Genomic DNA, 17185 nt, shown 5'->3' with positions numbered 1-17185 from the left:
TTCATAAAGAAAAACCCAACAAGGATAAGTTACTGCACTGAGCCATAGAAAACACATTAACCATTTCAATGAAAGTCAGTTCTTGGCATGACTGCTGCTCTCTATCATAAAAGGCCCTATACAACTTACAAATCTCTCCAAGAGCAACTCTACTCAGAGGAGCACTTCATGTATGTATTTAAAATCAGATTAGAATAAGAGTCTGCAGGAAGTCTTCTAAACCTGCTTGTGAGTGAATGTACTCCTTCATATTGCCTTATACTATGTTATAAACCCCCGGAGACAGGGCAGGACACTGTAGGAATATGTTTGATATATAGTTGGATTAAATAACAACCTAATATATCAAACATATCACACAGAGTCCTGCAGAAAAGGCATCCAGGTTTGATTCATCTTGGGAAAAAAAGGACAAACTGCTGAAAGCTAACAGCAGGGAACTGTTATTGACTACTAAAGACACTTTTTGAAGGCATAAGCCTGCATGGAAGCATGAAGAGGGTACCAACAGAATAAAGTACAGCAATGCTCTCCAGTGTTGTACCTCACCTACAGCACCATTTTCCTTCAAGTATTTTTTTTTTTCCCCAGCATTAGTGAAGCATGTAGCTTTTATTAGACAAAATAATTTTCTTCTTCAAAAAGTTAGGAAGTTTTTAGGGTTTACAGCCATTGGCATATTTACAAGTCCAGAAAAAGAGGCAACGTGTGGCCCCGTTGCAGGACGCTCAACCCACTAAAAATTGAAAAGAAAAAAAAAGATTCCATGCTCAAAATATATGCAACTGTTTAAAGGAAATGTGACAGCCAGAACTTGCTTCATGAACAGTAAAGCTCTCATTGCTTCATGGATCATCTCCCCACCTTGAACACTGCAGTTAGAATATTGAACAGGTTTTGTTATGTGTAGGATTAAAGGCATCCACTTGGGAGACTCCTCCTCAAAGTTCTTGCAAGATACAAGCTCAGAAGTAAGACAAATATTAACAGGCCATCACTGGGGTGCTGGGCTAACAGTTCACACAATTTAGAAGCATACTCACTTGTGAAAGGACCAAATGTGTGAAGAGCGAGAAAGGATCTATCTGCTCTGTAGCCAAACTACCATGAATCAACTCAAACACAATGTGCATCATACAATAATAAAACACGGGCACCCATTACCAAATCTGTCTTACGATGACTGCTCTCTGGGGCAAGAATGATTCTCCAGCAGTGGAAAATGAAGAGATCTCACTCTATTATTCTCAGTCTAAGACATCAAGAAGGTTATGTTTGGTGCAAAAATGGGGGGGGGGGGGCGGTGTGTGTGTTAAATCCAGAAGTATCAAAAGGAAATTAAGACAGTAGAACTCAATCACAAATGAGCCTCCCCCTTCAACTGTTGATTTTTTTTTTAAATAAAAGTAATAGAGTAAGTCTCAGAAGTAATAGACTTACAGACTCAAAGACCAAAAATTTCAAATCTAAAACAAATCAGTCCCATTCCCCTTTCCCAAAAAAAGAAGCTCACCCAAGAATAAAGAATCAATCACCAATTAAAAAAGGTGAAGATGATGGGTTTCCTGTGGGCAGATTATTCTGAAATTAACTACTAAGGACTTGGTTGCAAGTTCACTTAATGGTGATTATCACCATTAACAGGACATTGGTCTAGTTGGACTAGTGGTTTATTCCAGTGTAGAAGATAATTATTATTCCTGCATTTCATAGACTGAGCATAAGAAAATCGATTGCATCAATCCAGTTACCCAGCGTAGGCATTCACACCACAACAACATGTATGTTGTCAAAGACTTGAGCATCAGAAAGAGCGAGCCTGTTCAAAGCTGGAAATCCTACTCTGGGAGGACAGCAGGAGAGTACTAGGTAGCACTGGTCCTGCCCATGCTATAACTTCAGTAGAAAAGCTGATATTTGAACTCTGTTATCTACCTAGCACCTTTCACGTGGATTACAGTCCATATTGTGACAAGGATTTTACATCCAAAAAAGGATGCAAGGGCTGTTCAATTCCCAGATTAAACAGACAGATGGATATGAATTTGCCTTTCAGAAAGTGACAAATAAATGGACCAATAAATCACAGGCAGACTGGATACTCAAATTAACATGGTAAACGAGGAGCAGGTGTGGGATCTGTATTCACTGGGAAATTACAATGACCCTGGAGTGGCTTAGATGTTAGAAGGAAAGCTGTTTCATGGTTACCAGGCAACTCGCATATGCTATTGTGCAGTGATTGTATAGAAAAGGTGATGGAGGACCATTCCTCTCTTCAAACTCAGCCTGCATCCTCTGTTCTGCAGAACCTCATTAAAAGGGCCCATTTTTCTTTATAAAAAAAATGGATGTACTTGTTAAAAAATGCAGAACAAAGCATTTTTTTCATGAGCTAATTCATTCCCATCACCAAAAGGGGGGGAAAAAAAATGTCCTCAGAAAGAGCGAAGCTACCAAGAGCTATTCCATCTGATGCTCCTGAATGACAGAATACCACCCCTGCACTGAAAGCAGCAATCCACCACTGAATGATTTTGAGGCCCTGCTTTTTGGAAATATGTTTCATTTACCTTACTTGGAAAACAACTTTGCATGTACAAAGCAGCTTAAGAACATACATGGATACACAAACCTTTCCTGAAGCCAATTACAAAGCTACAGCATGAGTTTCATTTTAGATACAATTGCAGGTGACATGGGAATTTCTTCTAAAACCTGCCTGTTATTCCACACTAAGCAACAAGTAGCAATTCTCTGAGATCCCATCCTGTGGACTATACATATCACCATAAGTAACAGCAGTGTCATACATTCCCTCTGCACCACTCCTGAAAATAGTTGGCCTCATTTTATACAACATATTCAGAGACACATTTGAAATGATCTGGCAACGTGCAATACCACCCGCATTCATAGTGAACTGCAATATTTTTTCCTTTAGGAAAATTAAGGAACAACAGCCATACCATGTAACTGATATGATACCAAAGCAAATACTCTTCTAGCAGGAAATGAAAAGCTATGTGTTTATCTTAGAAAATCTTAAAGGTCTTTTGCATTCTGCTCAATCCCTTTGCTGCTGCTTTCTCCCACTATGCTACACATTCGTATGAGAACAAAGGGCCTTCAAAGGGATTTAAAGCAAGGATCAAAGGATTTAAAGCAAGTGAGAATGACTTTTCACATCAGGAAAACGTGTTCAGAAATAGAAAAGTAAATAATCAACAGTAATGATACTGTAACTCTTACAGGCATTTCTGACATTTGGCTTTTCTTCCTTTGCTTGTCAACATCTTGTGCTAACTCACTGCCTGAAAAGCACCTTTTCTAACCTCTTCCTTTAGGGTGCAGTCCCTTCCAGCATGGCTTTAAGTGGCACTGAGAATGATGCAAAGTTTGATTGTTCATACTATTATTGTGGGCAGTAGTAAGCAATAAGCCAATACACGGGCTGCTTACATCTTGCTTTATTAATTTCAAAAGAAACAACGGAGACGGACTCACCTTTGGCTTGGCTCTTGGTTTCAGCTGCTCTAACTTCTTTGCTGCAGCCTCAATTGATGCTGCAGCCCCAAGTAGCTCCGTCTCCGCAATGACTGTTGGGTCTTCTGGATCCACCCACTCTGTCCCTGAATTAATGGAAAGGAAGACAGTAACTTCAGTGGCACTGGAAGCTGCCGAACAGGGAGATTTACAGTCCCCCTGAGTGTCAAATACACAGTGTGCACAACACAGAAAGCTCATTTTAGTACCATAATGGCATAGAATACTATAGCTTATGCCACTGAGAGCAAAATTTAAGTCAGAACAGAAAAAGTATTTAGCAGTAATATTCCATTACAAAAGTAACTCGATTAAGGACTTGTGGAAGCAAAGTGGCTTCAGAAGGGGTGTTGTCCATGCTGGGAACAGAACTAGTCATCACTCAACTGTGTGTGTGTCAAGAGGGTTTCTATCATGCCTTCCTTGACCAAGCCGCAAGGTGCATTGAGAAGTCCAACAGAATAGTAAAGTGGACATGTTACACGACAACAGATAGTCATCCGCAGCACAATTCTCAAACTCTCCTTTTTGTCAGTGGTTAGAGATGAAGCTACCAGTGCTTGACGAAAGCAAGGGCAAGAGGAGGAAGTGATCTCAGATGGAGACAGAAAAGGATGGGAAGCTGTGTGTACTAGACAAAGGAAGACTAAGCTAGAATGAATAAACAAAGATAAAAAAAATCTTAAGGCTTTGTTAACCTTCTCGAAACTTGATTAGAAAATCTGGGTGACTCTAGCATTAGAACATCAACTAAAATATTAATTAGTATTAAGGAGCAGTGACGAGGCAGGAGGACACTGGCATTTTGCATCAAGAGTAGCATAACCATTTCTGAATCACCGAACTCTAAAGGAAACCTTGAACACTTACAGATTAACATTGCAGAAGCTAAAGAATAAGAGTTTCTGCTGCAGGTGACCCAATCACAGGAGAATACAGGATGACTTGCAGCTGTTTATGATGTGCAGAGAGAAAGCAGAAGCACATGGAACTGTGAACCTAGTGAGACGGCTCATGCTGTGAGTCTTGATGTATTTCTTGTATCAAATATTGAACTGTTACCTAAGACAATAATAAGCCCTAATCTTGGCAGGTTAGCAGGAAAAAAAAAAAGTACATTTTTGATACAAGCAGTGGGTATAAACACTGAAATCCAAACTTGTAAGAGTTCCACTTCAAAAAAAGCCATTTCACAAAGCTGAAAACATTTATGAGATACATCAGTTAGGAGAAAGAATTTTATGCATCTGTAAGTGATAATTAGAACAGTTAGAAAACATTTTACTTTGCATGGAAAAAACTCTGAAAATCTGTACTGTCTTAAAAAAAATTTACAGCCTACAGCCAGTTAAAAAAAAAGCATTATAAGAGAAGGAAAATGTAATTTGATATTAGTAAATATGAATTAAAAAACAAATTACAAGAAATGAATAAGTGTTACAACCAAAGACAAGGACAATAAAAAGATTTTCAAAAAGCATTCAGGGAACAAGAAGATTCTGATATATGCTTGGCTTGTTAGCAAATGAAAACGTAATTTAGAAACAAGAAAGAGTGCAGAAAAGGCTGAAGTGGTCAATAAATACACCTGAACAGGGAAAAGGCATAATGTACATGACTGTCACATGAAAAAGGATAATCATATAAAAATCTAGAGGGAAATAATATAAGAAAATTATAACAATTTTCTATTTCTGAAGAGATTAGTCAGGATTTTCTAAGAAATGTGTATACTGATTTAAACAAGAATTAACTGTGGAAATCCTACAGCCTCTGTTACACAAGTATCAGACAAATGACTCCTGTGTTCTGCTCTGGCCTAGCTTAGGAAAGAATGATCAGAAATATGAATTTACTAGTAGCCTTTGGGGGGGGGGGATTACAATGTTTTATTCAAAATATTTTACTGTAGCATTCTATTAGCTATGAGATTAGAATGCTCAGGCACCTTTTGGATGGCTATGAACATTTCTTCTTCAGATTAAACTTTCCAGTAAACCTTGTATTAAATGTGCTTCAGCAGTAGTAGTCTAATATTTGTAATGCCAGCTCAACATTTATTTCTCTGCCTATTTATAATTCTTTCTTTGTGAACGTAATTGTCTCATTTACAGGGCAGAATGTTACAGTTCTGGTCCTAAGAGTTTGCCCAGATCACTGGGTAAAAATATTTACTAAAGTCAGTATATGAGAAAAATATCACTAATCTATTGTAAGAGCAATGAACTTTTACTAAGGAATTGAATTCACTGCTCATTTGACTGTTGAATTTATATTTGTCCACAATTTCTTCTGTTCAAAGAGTTCAGGAAATCATCCAGACCTGAGTTTTCTCAAGTCTCAGCAGTTTCAATAACATCCTCTATCAGGGCAGGACCCACACAGAAAACCATATGCAGTATGGACCTAACATTTATATCAGTGCTAGGGGCTGCGTATTAATTGTGTAAGATGGTGTCTGCTTTTATTTGAAATTGGGAAGCACCTATCACTGCAAAGCAAAGGACTTATTTTGATGAAACAAGCAGGAGTGTGGGGGAAGGGAATAATCATCTAATTACAATTTAACCTCTGGTTCAATGAAAGTTGTATTATATTCTGTTTTCTGCTATTGTAGCTCAAGTGCTCTGTTTGATGGATCCATCTCCAAAGGCCACATGCTCTACTGATGACTTGTGACTGATCATATGACATGGGAGAGGGCTAAATGGCCATGTTTAGCAACACCGGGCAAGGTTTTGCAGATGACACACAGCACGAGCTCTGCAGGAGATGAAAATTCTTCTTTATAACTGTACTGGCAGGGTCATGTACAATATACCCTTTCTGCACTTCTAATGGCTTTAGTCTTCACTGCATGTGTACAAATAAAGGAACAAGCTTAGTGCAGTCTTTCAGTGTAAACACATGGATAGCTGGAAGGGAGTAAGACCATGAAAACAATGTTAGCAGCTCATATACAACCAAACGCTGGCAGAGAAATTAAAACAAAGAAATTGGATGGCACCAAGATCCTAAAACATCACAGGAGTTTTGCTTTGCTTAAACAACAAAAATGAAGGGTCATCTCTGGTGCAAAAAGCACATCGTACTGGTAGCCAGGCTGTCCAACTCACCTTTCATTGCTTCTGCTGATTGGATGAGCTCTGTAACAGCGCCAGCAACTCGCTTGGAGAAAGCGGCCAGCTGATGCTTTAGTTCTGGAGTTGGTTTTTGAAGGATCTAAAGAAAAAGGTAACAAGTAATAAAAAATATTTAGTAAGGATTCTACAGAACACTGGAAAGTTCCCAAGACACATGAGTTAAATGAAGGTCTAACATTTCATGCAGCAATCACTGTAAAAAAGCATGAGTCCAGTGTAAAAAATAATAATAAAAAAAATGTTAAGTGTCTATGAATATGTAGGAGCAAAGGATTACACTGCAAGATGTTTAATGCACACTAGGAAAGTGGCACTGTCTGCCATTCCTGCAGGAACTGACAATATTATCCAGGAGTTCTTAGTGCTACAAGTAGGACAGATTTCCCTAAAACTGAAGTACATGCGTGAGCATGTGGGAGGAATATATAGCCTGAGCACCCTATTCTCAAATACTATAGTTATACTTAGCATCAGGCTTGGTGTTTCCAAATTGTGGGAGAAGAGCTGATTTTTTTAATATTAACAAAGTGGCTGCACACAATCTTTCTAAGAGACTGAAATAGAGTTCTGCAAGCTAACGCTAGCTGCCTGTCCTGGTGGGGGGGAACCCACCAGCAGTGGTGAACACAGTGGAAGAAGTGCCAACTGTGGGCAAGACCCTTAAGCAGAAGGGAAACACCCCCAAAATGAATTTGCATCACATATTAAACTGCTTCTTCAAATGAAAAAAACAGTCCATAGACAGTGATTCTGAATTCTAAAGATGTTCCTGTTCAATGGAAGTCAGACAATATTTGCATTTTTAATGACCATACTGCAAGAAGATAGAAGAAGATGTTCTGAAAATTCATTTACACTCAGCAGCTACTTCTGAAAATGATGGATATATGGAGATATTTAAGAGCAGAACAAGAGGCTGAGTCTCCAAAGTCACATTCAGGTGTGCGTTTCCACACTTGCTTAATGTTTTCAAAAATTCCCCTTCAAAGCAGCTCTGAAAATTAAGTGCACATTTCCCATCTTGCAGTCAAATGCCTAGTCCTTTACCTTGACTGCATCAACTCAGCTGAACAGTTTCCTTCATTTTGCCTGATGCGAACTTTGCCACCCGAGGCGTTCCACCTCTCTGAACCTGCTCCGCCACCCTACGGGCCCAGCTGGCCGAACGCCTGCTCCCCAAAGGTGGCCCTTGGTGTTCTTACGGGTTGAGGTAACCGCATCAAGGAAGACTTTTAGTCAGGCATTAAACAACTACCTTGGGAAAAGCAGCATAAGAAGTACGAAGAAAGCTTATGACTAAAAATACTCACACCCAGTAAAATTACAAAATCTTTCTTCAACATATTTAATATTCACCCTAATTCATACACAAGCCAAAAGATTCCTGACACATCTTCGTTCTGGAATCAGGTATAAAGTGAGGTCCAAGCTACGTGTTTTTTACTGCCATCTTTGTTATGCCCTTGTTAGGGCTTGAGATTCATTCTCTTGCTCCTGGTAATGTTTGATCAACTTTTAACTGTAGCAGGGCAGGAAAATACAAATGGAGTCAAATGGAACAACAGGAAAAAAGAATCCTAAAACAATTAAAACAACAACAAAAAAAGCAGCACTAATTTACTGACAAATATTTGGCTCAAGCCAAAATAGAACAAAAAACCCAAACAAAAAAACCCCGACAAAACCAAACACCCCCCCCATCTCCCCTGCCCCGCAAAACCAAGCCTGTTGAGACATTCATTATCTACTCTAGCAGTAATACAAGAAATAGGGATGAATTTGCACTTCTTAGGGCTCGGGGAGTAACTTCTGCTTCAAATTTCTTCCTGAAATTCAACATGACTTACAACAAATGAACAAAATACAGCTGAAAACGGTACAGCTCAGTGCTGCAGGCATCGCGTGGCTGTTCTGAGTAACTGCTGGCAATAGACCTGCAATTTGCTTATTTCTTGCTCATTCAGAGAGAACGAGAATAGGATATTAAAGTCTCTTCACAGTTAAACTATCCACAATGATCAAACTGATACATACGTTCTTACAAAACCTAAGCAAGGGTGTAAGGTGATTTTACCTTGACTAAATTTTAAACAAGTGGATCAAGAAAAAAAAAGGGGGGGGTGTCGACTCTTCATGTGCAACAACCCCCTCTCTGTTTCACCTTACCACAGCTTGTAACTGCTTTCAGACAAGGACTGGTTTCTTCTGTATGCTTTAGGAAGCATCTAGAACACTTTTAAATGCCAGAAAATGTGTTAACATTGGGCAGGGGCAAGGAACACATGGCTGGTACACAAACTATGTGTACCTTGTAAAACAGTGGTCACTGAGATTTTGATGTTGTAAAATTCAGATATGTCAGAGCACAGATTTTAGGTGAAGCCTGACCAAGCAATTCTAATCTCTGAGAATCTGAGAGGTTTCAGAAATTCTGACTGCATCTTTCAACAGCTTTAGAAGCGTTCTGCTTTCCCTCTAGTGGAGCGTCCCCTCCTGCCGGCTCCTTGGGCAGGAAGAAACAACAACACGGAACACCCGTGGAAGTTATGGGCACTTCCCCGCTAATTACTGTTACAAAAGATGCTAGAGAAGTCCGGCTGGTATTTAACTCTCACATGAATCATGGCAATTCATAGTGTCTAAGGCTGAAGACATTAGTTTCCATAGTAAATAGAAGTACACGAATCCTTAACAGCTAAACAATCTGCTGCAATATTAACCAAATTAAGGCCTTCTTTAACAACAGGTTTATAATCAGGGCTTGTCTGCTGCAGAATCTTTCAGTCAAGCAGACAGAGCATTGGGCCTTTCAGAGGTAACCTTCCCACACAGCCAAAAACGTCCAAAACTACACGAGTGTTCGTCACAACTATAGCAAAGAACCACATTTCCTGCTCCAGCAGCTCTGACTGTAGTACTAGCTACGATAGCGCTGACAACATTGTAATTGAACAAGGAGATGCAAAGTCTCAAACTGGCAGGTTTACACACTGCGTTGGTTTAAAGCCAATTTAGATCTCACGACAGATGATCCTTTTTCCTTGCAGACCCTTGTACAGACACTTGCACAAGAAAGCAATAAGAGCTGCAGTTAGTGTGCCTCAATACTGACTGAGACAGAGCATAGGAATACGTAGGAGGGCAGGTCAGCCTTTAACCTTCATAAGAGCACAAGCGGTGCACAGGCGGTGTTTTATACTAATCTGTGCACACCCGACACCCTTAACTAGACTGCTTTTTCAGATGAATGATTAGAGGAATATTCCTCTGAGCAGTCAAGTCAGTTTTATGTCATTGGCCAACAGAACCTCTGCACAAAGCAGAGCAAAGCACAAAGCTTAAGAAGCCTTAGATATTGCATTTTACAACTCTTGTGCCTAAGTACCACCATCTTCAAAGAAATATGGCTGCTGAATACTATTCTTTGGCATCTCAGTGTTGAGACACCCATACAACCATATCTAGCCTGAGTGCTAAGGACATGTCAGTGAGAACTTACTAACACTTGTATCAAAAGATACCACCTTGACTAAGTATTAGAGATTTCTAATCTGAGACAATCTGTATTTCATGGGGTTAAATGAGAAAGTTTAGCATGCCCGCATCTACAACCAGACTAACAGGGATCAGGAAGCATAAGGATCGTCTGAATCTGAAATCATCTTGCTGTCACTTTCTTTTATCCAAAGAGAGCAAGTTTGAGTTAGGATGATAAACTAGAAGATTGTGTACATCAAGAGAATAGCTCAATTAAACACAGAACAAGCAAACAAAACATTTGGATCACATCCAGCCTGTCTCCCTGCCACAACTAGAATTCAGCGGAAAGAGGGCAGAAGTCCCTGAGCAGAAGACTGTAATTTACTCAGTTCAGCACTTCTCTGAAAGTGATCTTTTTCCATGTGCTTTCCAGATCCTGTTTACATTTATGGAACATAACATAGATGTATTATGTGTTTATGTGACTAGTTCTAGACAGGCTTCTGCAAACAGTCAAGATGCTGTTATCATTCCATCCATCTTTCTTTCCACGCAAGCATTATGCTCTTCAATTTTGGTTGTAATCTGGGTCATAGTCACTTTTTTGAGCCAGCAGGCATTTGGGGGAAGGGAATTTTCTCAGCAATTTAAGGCCTTATAAGTAAAGAGGCTTAAGATAAGAAAGGCCTCTTTCTCCAAGGAAGTGGAACAGAATGTGGATGGTAAGCAAAGAGAAATAAAATGAGTAAAAACTGATTCAAGTCTTTATCCCTCCTGGCATATAGTCTGAAACAAGTACCATGACCAAGTAAGGGGACCAAATCTGAAAAGTTCTCCAAAATACTTCTAAACTAAAAATGTATTAGACATCTAATGGTAAATCATTTACTACTGCACAGCACCAAAAATGACATTAAGCAGCTCAGTCTTTCTTGCACTATTTTCCTTGCTAGTGGCAAGCATAAGCATAATTGTGACTTTACTTCTATTTTACACGTATTTCAACAAATTAGTTTAATTGATTAGGCATGCTGTATCCTCAGCAGTAAATGTGACTTGGGGATATGCTGATCTGCAGCCAGTGGGTGCAAATTTCAGTTTAGGAGGCTTAAATACGTCAGCCTAAAGCCACTTAAAAGAAATCTTTGAGTCTGTGAAACTGATAGCTGATCTAAATCACCTCCAGAAACTTGACTATTTCACAAACGTTGGTTCTAACGCACATTATTCCTTCCTACAATTCTTACAGCAACAGAGGAACAACGTATTATTCGATACTTATTCATGGTCAAGAAAAGCCAAGTCAATACAGAATTCATGAGTCTGGATTTCAGTGCAGAATTTTTATTTAGAATTTTGGATTCTCTACCCCCCCCGGCCAAAGAAAACAAAAACAAAGTCGTGACAGTTGGAGAACTTTTTGTGAGATGATGCTGGCTTCGGTTGCCAGGCTGGCATTGGGTACCTGCCTCTTATTTTCCTGGGATCAGGACTGCAAAAGGCATATGAAAGATGGTGCTTTCATAAAGATCTCACAGCCACATTGGTTTGGGGGACAGGCATGTGCCTAGTATGTCTAATGCTTACCATAAGCTTAAAGGAAGATTGAAGAAGCATCTAAATTTAGTTCATCAGGGACCGTTTTTAGGTCAACACCCTTACTGCCTCCAGACCCGCTCCAGAATTCAGTCCAATATAAGTACTTCCACTCTTCTTTCTCTCTTGCACTTTGAGCTGAAGTGCTGAGTTTGCTTTAGTTTGTTTTTCCAAATAATGAAATAACCATAATCTTGAGACAACTTAATAAAAACATGTCACTAGCAGTCACTACAGAAACAGTTTAGAGAGATTTTGCTCCTTGGAAGGGATCCAATACATGCACACAGGCTCCTCCTTACCAGCAGCACATGTTCCAGGAGCTCCAGGTAGCCCAGGGTACACTCTGTTCCAAAGCGCAGCGCTCGCTCTCGAACATCCTCACTCACATCTGGGTGATACGATGCTTGCTGAGGAGGCAGAACAACATTAACACCCCAAAACTGCTCCCAGTAGAGGAAGTCAACACAAACAGGATAGCGGAAAGAGGAGTGAAGAGATTCCTCGTAACATGTGAGTGACATTTGAGCCAGCCATCTCTGTTGCAAAGGCACAAGCAAACAGGGCTTGCAAAGCAGCAGAGCTCCAGTGCTGAGAAGGGCATTAGAAACACATATCCTCTTATTAGCTCACCCCCCTCTATGAGGGTGCAACATCTCTCTCTTTCTCAGAGTCCATCATTAGGTATTGTTGGTATTAATACTACTCTTTGCACCAGTTAAAAACAGATATAGACACACCTGCTAAAAACATAACACTTGGAAAAGGTCTTGGGGCTGGAATGGACTCTGGGAGTGCATATACTCTGCGTAACCATGCAAGTTTTGTGCCAGTGTGACTCTTCATTTCTACTAGTATCATCAAAAATCAAAATCTTAAGTATAATTTTGCCATCCGTAAGTGGGCATTTACATCTTCCAGGTTAGAAATGTGCTAAAACCATTTTCTGTTCTAAGCCTCCATAGCCTGTGCAGCCTATCCGAAAGGAATGAGACCAGGAACGGCCATTTGCTTTGGAGGCCAAAGCGCCGGGCTGGACGCAGGAGCTCGGCCACCAGCCTGGCATGTGGTTCAACCATCGTTGTTCCCTTCTCCACTCCGCAAAACAAACATCATGTTTCACTTCCTTGTACAAAGTTTTGCAAACAACAGATGAATAGTGCTATAGGAAGACTGGGATATTATTATTATACATGAGGTGGAAAAAAGGCAAAACAAACAAACTTACCTGCTTTCTGTTGTGTTACCTGTTAAGACATTATAAAAAGCTAATTATGGGCTTTAGCTTGATATAAGGATTTAACACAGCAATTGGTTCTTAACACTGTGAGAGCTGCATGTTTAAATAGAGAGGAGAAGCACCAGAGTTGTTTCTTTAACTTCAGGACTGCTGAAAGTGTAATGTCTGACACAGGCCTGACCGGTTCAGCCATTTTATTCGTAATAAAAAGTGAAAACTGTAGCTTGTTCAAGCCTTGTATTTCCAAAAATGAGCTTCTAGGTCACTGGGGACTATGTTTTATTGAACATAACTGCTGGTTGTTGATAAATAGAATTTCCTTTAGCATTTCCTCTCACAGAACACCCCCTTCTGCTCTTGCAGCCTCATATTCTCAATTAGGACTGAAAATCATCTTGCTGCTCATTTATTGTGAGCAGAGGCTCCCTTGAATCCTCAACATCCCCAGCAAGTGCTGGCAACAGCCTGGAGTATGAGCTGGTTTATGGGCTCCCTCTGCTGGGAAGCTTGCAAGAAGCAGAGCCTAAAACCACTAGTGCTCATTAGCCACCATCAGCTCTTCATCATCAGTAAGTAAAATCCGGAGGAAAAGGGGAAGGGAGGAAACAAGATTCGATTTTTGCTGCCTTCAGCATACCTCAAACAAGTTTCAAAGGTCCAAATAACCCAGAACAGCTGATTTTCCATTTTCAGAGAGACTGGAAGGCACCCCAGTGTTCCATATGAATTTATTGTATGTACCCTAATATGAACTCTTCTGCACTTAAATATTGTTACACATGCTATTATAGCAATTGTCCATAAGAGAGAAATACAAATTCCTTTTATGCTTTGCATATGTAACCAAGGCTGGTATCAGAATACTTAGGAAGCATTTTTAAGGTTCAGTGAATCTTAAAACAAATCCATTCACTTCACAGCAGACTAAAGAGGCCATAAATTCATTTTAAAAAGCCAAACAAACTAACATAAATCTCATTATACCAGGTAGGATTGTAACAGAAGTTTTTATTTTTCCAGACTTGCACAGTGTGTTGGAGCACCTCAAAACTGAACCATGTGTCCAAAGACCCAAGATGCATATTTCCTTACATGGAGGCCTCTCTTTACCATCAACTCTCATTTTCTCTCCATGTGCTTTTAAAACACTGAGGCAGCAGCACTTGACTCAAGTACTACAACTGAAACAGTCACAGCATAGGCAATCATTGCTGTTGAGGGACCTTGAGAGCTCACCTAAGTCCAGCTTCCTGCCAAAAGACGGGTCCACATGAAATTCAGACCACACCTGCTCAGGGTTTTGCCCACTTGGGTCTTGAGAACCTCCAAAGATGGAGATTTCACCTCCTCTCTAGGCTCCTGTCCCAGTGCTTAATTACTCCCATAGCAGAAGAGCAGCGGAGCTTCCCACGTTTCCGTTGCTGACCCCGTCTCCTTGTGCTGCCATGCACCTCAGGACACAGCCTGGCTCGCAGTCATTTCCCTGCCGGTCGGAGAGGGCTGCTGGGGGGTGCCCCAAGGCCATCGTTCCTCCAGGCTGAGCAAGCCCCGCTGCCCCCGCATATCCTTGCGCACACGCTCCAGCCCCCACCCCGGCTCACCCGTCACTGAACTCACTCCCATTTAGCAGCACCTTTCGCCTACTGGGGGCCTGAGCTGGACACAGCATCCAGATGCAGTCTAGCAAGGGCAGGGTAAAAGCAAACAACCATTTCCCTCAATCTACTGGCTACGTAAGAGTCTAAGTGATTACTCAGATTACTTTGTATGCTTTTGATGGACCTTCTATACTTGTTTCTTTTCCAACAGTGGTCATTAAAAATATTGATATTATACACAGGTTGGTTCCTGAATAGTCATTATTTTATACAAATAGTTAATAAAGACAAGAATTGTTATCTAAGGGCCTGCTCTAACCTCCAGTAAATGTAATTACAGTGTTTCCATTGACTTTAATGAGAGCTGGCTTGGTTCATTATATCCCACAGTAATCATCCTAATTTTTTTTCAAAATGGTATCCACTTATAAATGTTGATGTAGTAATGACCTCTGTATAATCACATATAGCAGAAAAAGCACAAGCATATATACAACTACTAAGTAGTCAAATCCCTTACGTTACTTTCCTCACGCAGGTTGCAGTGAAATGGAACTTAAATTTAAATTACTGACAGCAGGGAAGTCTGAGCTGTGTTTTATAGAATTCTACCATAGTTCACACACACAATTGTGTTTGTGTTTTAGCCCAAAGAACATCAAATTCTGATTATCTTCCATTGCTTATTTTATGGACTAGCTTCATCATACTGTGAAGGAAGAAGAACTATCTGTCAAATATCACAAAAAACAAGTTGCACAGGGTTGCACAGCTTTTATGGTGTAGCGAGGCTAAGACTGCTGATTCTTACCCTTAGAATTCAAGAGGCTCAGCCTTTCATGGAAATGCCACGTTCAGTAATTAGTTTGTAGAAATTAATGCCATAAGGTATCTAGTTCCCAGGGCAAAATTTTTAGGAACAGGATTTTCTAAGTAAGATCTTGTAGAAACTGTTTATTTAAAAGTTTTTATTAAATGAAATAGTTATTTTGTCCTACATTTTGGTGGCGCATACCATTAGTATCCCTCTAGACTCTTATTTCTGTTTGTCCAATAACCTCTCTTGACTTTAGGGAAACTAAGGAGATCAAACCAGATCTGTTAGACTAAGGGAACCTTTGTCTTTTCTCTTCTAAACCACATTACAGCTAGCTAGCCATTATTCTTGAATTTTCCTTACTTATTTAGGTTACTGAAGCCCAATTTATAAAAGAATGAATAGTCCAAGAAGGACTCCTTTTTGATATATTGTTACAGATAAGTAAAATGATTCCCAGCCATTTTCCTTCTGCAGACTGCTTTGCAAAGCAATTCCCTGACCGATCACAAGTGCTTTTCCAGCATCCCAGAGCTCCGCTCTTCAGCTGGCAGAAAGTTTCATGTTGTAGGCCACAAGCAATGCATAAACTGCAAAATCATTACAAGAACTGCGAGCAATGTAAACAAAAAGGTTAATCCTTTAATATTAAAGGTCTAAAAGTATGTATCAGGCTGTATATTGTGTGTGCACAAGTTTATATATAACGCTTCTAGAAACAGATGATTTCATTCCTGAGAATTTGCTGCCTGTTTGGAGAGATCCAAACAGAAGTGTGCCTACACTAGCCACTTCCAACGCTAAAGGATGTTTACTGTGTTTCAGCATCTGAATTGATGTCTTTTGTCATAATGTTGCACAACTACAAAGTGTTTCAGCCTCTGTTAGAAGCTTCAATTAACTGAATGCTGCCTAAGACATATTAGGCTGGAATATTCCTCATGTAATTAGCATGGTGGTTTAATTTTCCTATGCAAATTAGAGCTATTCTGTTTTGTTGAGCTTATGAGTTTATGGCATGGAGAAGCTAGAATCAAAACTTGAAGCAGATGAAGAGTTCAAGGACTGCCAGATGCTAAAAACTCAGCAAGAAAACCGAGTCAAAGTAAAAAATTTCCTTCAGTGGTTTTCTATAAAACCAATTTTAAATTATATTAGAACTTGCACTTCTGTATGATGATCATGTTAAAAAACCAAATCAACACCTTCCATCTTGCTAACATTAGGCAAAAAAATCATCCAGGATTGACCCAGGCAGGGATCCGATCAAATCCTCAACTTCACACACCTCTCACACAACACCATTATTTTCCTGTCATTTTCCACACATTTAAAGGTAAAGTAAATAAATATCATTTACAAACAAAGGCACTTTTACTTTACTATTTAAGACTGAAAGAAATGAGTTAGTCAATAGGGGCTTCATAATCTTGACACTTTTATTTACAGCTAAAACCTTTATACCATCAGAACAAAGCCAAATGAATATTAAGCCATTTATGTACCGCAAACACACGCCCTTGCACACAGAGTTTTGGAGATCTGTTTTAGAAAGTTGCCCAGCTCATGCAACTTTAGAAAAGAGAATATCAGTATTTTTAGTACAATGGAAAAACACATTTTTCAAAAGCACAGGAAAAAAATTGAGCAAACCAGCAGGTTTGGTTAGGGTGGAAAGGACTACTAAAAATGGACCTGAATGATTCTTTTCACCAATGGACTCCTAAAACATTAAAATTGTATTTTTGACCCTAGGATTATTCTT

The 17185-nt window shown here is 39.7% G+C and overlaps 1 protein-coding gene across 1 annotated transcript in view; it reads right to left on the bottom strand.

Moving 5' to 3' along the window:
* TLN2 (talin 2) overlaps positions 1–17185 on the bottom strand; it is a 245453-nt gene that overhangs the window by 15734 nt on the left and 212534 nt on the right. The window contains exons 54-56 of the mRNA XM_067305763.1: positions 12068–12175; positions 6663–6768; positions 3508–3632 (exon numbers count right to left, since the gene is read on the bottom strand). Of these exons, the coding sequence (XP_067161864.1) occupies positions 3508–3632; positions 6663–6768; positions 12068–12175 (339 nt within the window). The remainder of the gene's footprint in view (positions 1–3507; positions 3633–6662; positions 6769–12067; positions 12176–17185) is intronic.

Source organism: Apteryx mantelli, chromosome 15, assembly GCF_036417845.1.
Source record: "Apteryx mantelli isolate bAptMan1 chromosome 15, bAptMan1.hap1, whole genome shotgun sequence".
NCBI lineage: Eukaryota > Metazoa > Chordata > Aves > Apterygiformes > Apterygidae > Apteryx > Apteryx mantelli.
The sequence above is the reverse complement of the archived record's forward strand: the minus strand, read 5'-3'. Positions and strand labels throughout refer to the sequence as shown.